The following is a 6307-nucleotide window of genomic DNA, read 5'->3' as shown; positions in this document are numbered from 1 at the left end:
CAATTAAAACATTTTGATGTGTTTTGGGGGTTATTTTCTTGCTGGAAGATCCACTTTCAGCTGCATCCAAGTTTGCAGAGGCAACCAGGTTTTTGGCTAAAATATCCTGGTACTGGGCAAATTTCATGATGTCATTGACCTCAACAAGGGCATCAGGACAAGTGGAAGCAAAATAGCCCCATAACATAAACATGATATTTTCATGTCATCCAGCAAATAAACACCTGGAATTTGCTAAACCGCATTGGTACTTGGGCTGGAACCGGTGCCATGGTCCGATGACATGAAAATATAACTTTTTGGCCACGCACACCAGTGGTGGGTTTGGCGTTGAAAGAAGGACACATATTATGTAACAGTATTGCTTCCATCCCTCTACTCACCCCAACCTGGGATCAAACCAGCGACCCTCTGAACACATCAACAACTGCCTCCCCACGATGAAGCATCGTTACCCACCACTCCACAGCCCTTGCAGAGCAAGGGAAACAACTACTTCAAGGTCTCAGAGTGAGTGACGTCATCAATTGAAACACTATTAGTGCGCACCCCACTAACCATTTCACACCGGTTACACTTACCCCCTTTAACCTCTTCCTTTTCCGCAGCAACCAGTGATCCAGGTCACGGCATCAATGTAACAGTATTGCTTCCGTCCCTCTCCTCGCCCCTACCTGGGCTCGAACCAGAGACCCTCTGAACACATCAACAACTGCTTCCCACGAAGCATCATTACCTATCACTCCACAAAAACCGCAGCCCGTGCAGAGCAAGGGGAACAACTACTTCATGGTCTCAGAGCGAGTGATGTCACCGACTGAAACGCTATTAGCGCGCTAACTAGCTAGCCATTTCACACCGGTTACACATATGCAGAAAAGTACCTCATACCTACTGGTAAATATGGTGGTGGATCTTTGATGTTATGCGGCTATTTTGCTTCCTCTGGTCCAGGGGCCCTTGTTAAGGTCAACACATCATGAACTTTACAGTACCAGGATATTTTTGCCAAAAACCTGGTTGTCTCTGCCAGGAGGCTGAAACTCCACAAGTGGATCTTCCAGCAAGACAATAACCCCAGGCAAAAATTCCCCCCTAAAATAAATGGTTCATTCAGTGCCATTATCTACGCAAGGAGAGGGTGCCGGAGTATATTGACAACAGGGATGCCAAAAATGTTGACCCCTATCTTACGAAAATGAAAATAAGTTACTTTACTCTTTCTCTGAGAAATTGTATTAGTATGAAATAATATAATTTCCCCATGTTTTTGAGCATACAAAATAGCTCAACATTTGTATTATTTATTTTATACAGTCGTTTTTGCTCATCTTTATCAAGGGTGACAATAATTTCGGAGGTGACTGTAACTGTTCATCAGAACAGGTGAGAGGGACAAATATAGTTATAAGCATTATTCTGATGAGATGAGAGGGGTCAAGACAAATCACCTCAGCTGTGACATTGCAACAACAAGTCCAAGGGAGCTAAACAGACAGAAGGGTTGAGGGGGAGAGAGCCCACTACAGCAGAACAACTAGGGAATAGGCTATTTGGAGACAGTGGCTAGATTCCAAACCGATAAACTCTCCCCCTCGGCCCCTCCCCTCTGTCCTTGATGACCCTCCCCTCTACCCCGTCAGCCCCTCCCTTCTGTCCTTGATGACCCCTCCCCTCTGTCCTTAATGGCCCTCCCTCCCTCACAGATAAACACAGAGACTGGATTGGTGCTAGAAACAGGCAGAGGACCTGCATTATCAAACAGCTCAAGCAGGCCAAGCAGAGGCCTTGCATTATCAAACAGCTTAAGCAGGCCAAGCAGAGGACTTGCATTATCATACAGCTCAATCAGAGGACCTGCATTATCAAACAGCTCAAGCAGGCCAAGCAGAGGACCTACATTATCATACAGCTCAATCAGAGGACCTGCATTATCAAACAGCTCAAGCAGGCCAGGCAGAGGACCTGCATTATCATACAGCTCAATCAGAGGACCTGCATTATCAAACAGCTCAAGCAGGCCAAGCAGAGGACTTGCATTATCATACAGCTCAATCAGAGGACCTGCATTATCAAACAGCTCAAGCAGGCCAAGCAGAGGACTTGCATTATCATACAGCTCAATCAGAGGACCTGCATTATCAAACAGCTCAAGCAGGCCAGGCAGAGGACCTGCATTATCATAGAGCTCAAGCAGAGGACCTGCATTATCATAGAGCTCAAGCAGAGGACCTGCATGATGAAATGCTGCATTATTGCTCTCTCACATGCTGAGAATGTGTTTCGTTTGTAATGTAGTGGATTAACATGGGAAAATCTACCAATTAAAGCTTAACTGCTCTTTCTTTTATTGGTTTGGTTTCATTGGTTTCATCTTGGTGATAAAATTGGTGATTTATTGGCGATATTCTATTTATTAACACACCAAAGGTATACAATGAATGTCCATCCATAACATGTAATGGGGTAAAGATAATTCTGCTGAACAGCCATTTTGTCGATGCAGTATCTCTGTGATAATTAACATGTAATCACCTCTCAAACCTCTTTCTGTTGCTCTGTTTGTGTCACCTTGGCCTCCTGTTTCAAAGTGAAAATGGACCGAAGAAAACATACTTTCAACTGCATATAAGTAGCCCGACGTCTGTCACATCTTGGACGGGCGTGTTATTCTCGTATTTCCTGCGTGCATTGAACTACACACTAGAATAGATGGTCGTTCGTCCCTATTCAAGCAGCCAGGCTGCAGGACATTTCGGTCTCAAACGTGACGTTGCTTCCACCTGGTGGTTATACGACGACAGCAACACAAAATGACCGCAAAGGTCAGTAGTTAGATAATGCATAGGCGTTTTTGTGACTGAATTACCATAATGCTGTGTTTCAACACATTAAATATATAGTTTTTTAAAAATTATAAGTTCAAATTGTTTCAATTGCTTACGATACCTATTGCAATAGGACCACAAAGGCGAGAACTTGAGATTAGTCATTGGTTGGAAACGGCAATAAAGCGTCGGTGTCAGCCAGCCTTTTGTGCCGGAAAACAACAAATGGATGTCTGGGCGCTGAAACAGTCTAATTGTTGGTGAACAGTCATAAAGTAATTCAAATAGAAAAAGCAGACAACATGGCTGAGCCCGCGTTTTATGGAGCAGCTTTCTGGATTAAGACCTTTGAAGACAGGCCCCATCTGCGTCACAGCGCGGCCAAACAACACCATAGCAGGCCCTGTGAGTGTGGTAGTGTGAATTGTGTGTGTGTGTGTGACTGGAAACATAGGTGTTTTCAATGTGTTTGAATGAATGTTTTTTGAACGACGTGGTTAACCATGGTTGTGTGTAATTACAACCATTAAAATGTTTACCCCTTTAAAAATAGCCTGTATGAAAAGCATATTATAGTGATATTCAGACGCGAGGACTTGCATGGTGTTGCTTCCTTTCCGCTCTCAATCGCTTTGCACCCCATAAACAGTTAAAGCTGTGATTGTGGTTTATTGCTGCATGGCAACCAATATCGTGTGCCAGTGCACATTGGCCTATAGCAAATAGCATGGAGCTGGCTTGTCCAATGTCCAGCAATGCGTTTTATATGTACTGTATGTTGGGATTCAGAACTCATGGTCGTGCTATTATAACAAGGCCTAAAGGAAAGGGAGAGAAGGGGCTGTTGAAACGGTGTGTGGTGGTACTAAGCCAACATGGACTACACGGGAAATGCCCGCTTTAAATCCACTAATCCTATATAGGCCTGTAGGATTTACATCTGTTCGCTTCTTTAGTACCTGTTGGATATAATTATGCTCATAGTCCTAGCCTACCTATACTCTCAAACTTTTACTAAATAAATAACATTTTCTGTAAATATTGAGTAGGGATATGTTTAATGTTTTAATAAATAGGCCTATTCATCTTGTGATAGTTTATCATACGCAACATTTATATCAGGCATAGGCCTAAACATGAAAAATATGGTTGCCTTTTTAAATGAAAATTATAACTGAATAATATGAAGTTCTGTAGCAACTATAGTTGTTATCTTTTGAATAGAAGGAAATAAATACAAATATCTTGTCAGATGTTGGACATTTATCAACAATTAGAATCTTAGTAACAATTAATTATCTGATTTCCAAACAATAAATATGGATTGCGACGCACAAAATAATTTGACATTTTATTTGATATTTCATACAAACGACTCTTCCATTTTAGAATCGGAATACTCTGACATTGAGGTATTTTGCGTGTGCACAGTGTTGCTCTAATTCCATAGACAAAACTGTTAAGGATTTTTATCCCAGCAATTAAAAAAAAATCTCACACCGACTAAACATGTTGCTTTCGGCAAAAAAAGATGAATAAATAAATAGTCTGACAGGTAGTTGAAACACATTCAGGTAGTCAACGCATAAACATGATTATGCTTATAACATAGACTAAACTCTGGGTGAAAAAACACAGAATCAATTCATGAAACATTTCATGCAACGAACATTAGACAATGTCTAACATGTAATCTGTGTGCATTAATGAAATGATTTACCAATTACATCCAAGTTATTGAGATAACATCAAAGTACCAATCAAACAAATAAGCATTATCAAACAGAGAACACTCTAGGAAGAAAACGAGCCGACAGATTTTACAACGACAACAACACAACAGTCCTACAGAACACAACAGACTATAGATCAAGCAAAATGTGGATAGATTGGCAACTATTTTCCAGAAATATCTTCGTTTCCTGAAAGTCCACCAATTGTAACTATTCACAGTTTATTCTACGGGTCTACAGGGCCCGCACGGCTCACCTTTTTAACATGTCTTTCGACGGTCCTTATTCCCTTTCTTCATCTTCATCCGGCGGTTCTGAAACCAGATTTTAATTTGTCTCTCAGTCAGATTAAGAACTCTTGCTACTTCGTATCTACGGTCGCGGGGGAGATACATGTTAAACAGAAACTCCTTCTCCAGTTCGAGAATCTGATACTTAGAGTATGGACAGCGCTTTTTTCTGGTGGATTTTGCATGAAGCCAGTTGGAGGATGGGTCATCTGAAAGAGGGTTCGACAAAAGCGAGACAGAGCTCATGAGAAATAGTGTTTCCACAAGAGTCAGAATGGTATTACAAACTGTGGATGACGAACAACAGCAGACAAGGTCTTGCTGAAATAGCCAACATGCAGTAGCTAATACAGTCAGCCGTTTGTGTGCTCGTTTCGGCCTTCTGACCCTAAGGCCTAGTCTACTGCCCACAAAAGTGGCAAATTAACTGGTATAGTTTTGTCTATCATAATCCAAATAGCAAAATCATGGTTTCTCACAGTAAAAACTGAGTCTAGGAGGGGACGACATTTTGCCGCTGTGGGGCAGCTGCTTTGGTCCAACATAATCCAAATAGCAAAATCATATTATCTTTCACAGTAGGTTTCAAACTAGATCGAGGAGGGGAGGGGGTTTTGCTACTGTCGGTCAGTGGTACTGCTTTGGCGCAATATGGATCCATTCGTTATCAAATAATGGATACAATAATTAGACGTGAACTCAACCTTTACAGCAGGCCTATATTATATCATAAATAATTTATTAACGTCAGCCTCTGACCTTATATTTCTAGATTCCTGCTTAATTCAACATGAATGAATTCCAAAGATCGAGACACATATGAGATCATGATCACCATTACGCATGAAGCCAAATGAAAGATGCCGAGCTTACTTGTGTTGATCTCCCTCTTTTCCTCTACGGTTGATGTGCTGCTCTCTTCGTTGGGTTTGGAGAAAATGGCATCACACGCAATCGTATCCTTCTCTGCGCGGAAAGGTCCGTTGTCAATGTCGGACACAAGAGGTGTGTGCGTTTCCAGCGTTGTGCAGTCCCCATTTCCTATCAGCGGCTCGGGTTTGATATCATAGTTCATATTTGACGATAATCCCGTTAAACATATCGACGTAGAAACCGGTTCCAACGCCCAGGAACGCATAAACATCCCATCGGTATCTCCTGTTGGACAATGGTGGTGTAAATAGGGCTGGTGTGTTATAGATGCGCTGCTCGGAGGCTGATGAGCAGAAATGGGACTCCAAGACGCACTGAAAATAGAAGATTTTGTCTGCAAAGGGCACGATTCCTGACCGCCATATTCAGTTAGCATCGGCTGGCTCGCCTGTTCCAGCCCTGGTCCGCTTGAGTATGTGTGTGCCATAATATCCCCTTGGTCGCGGGGAAGATGAGTATAGTAACTAAGCGTGCCTAATGTCGACATGACAACAAATACACAAAGCCAAAGGCAACTAAACGT

The 6307-nt window shown here is 42.2% G+C and overlaps 1 protein-coding gene across 1 annotated transcript; it reads right to left on the bottom strand.

The window, feature by feature from the left end:
* Positions 1–4730: 4730 nt before the first annotated feature.
* On the bottom strand, positions 4731–6307 carry LOC120040282 (homeobox protein Hox-A9b-like). The gene is made up of 2 exons (XM_038985477.1): positions 5725–6307; positions 4731–5060 (listed from the first exon to the last, which is right to left on the bottom strand). Exons 1-2 carry the CDS (start codon positions 6269–6271, stop codon positions 4822–4824), a joined length of 786 nt encoding a protein of 261 aa, XP_038841405.1. The 5' UTR covers positions 6272–6307; the 3' UTR covers positions 4731–4821.

This window comes from Salvelinus namaycush, unplaced genomic scaffold, assembly GCF_016432855.1.
Source record: "Salvelinus namaycush isolate Seneca unplaced genomic scaffold, SaNama_1.0 Scaffold34, whole genome shotgun sequence".
In the NCBI taxonomy this organism is placed as follows: domain Eukaryota; kingdom Metazoa; phylum Chordata; class Actinopteri; order Salmoniformes; family Salmonidae; genus Salvelinus; species Salvelinus namaycush.
Note: the sequence above shows the minus strand (reverse complement) of the source record. Positions and strands in the feature narration are given on the sequence as shown.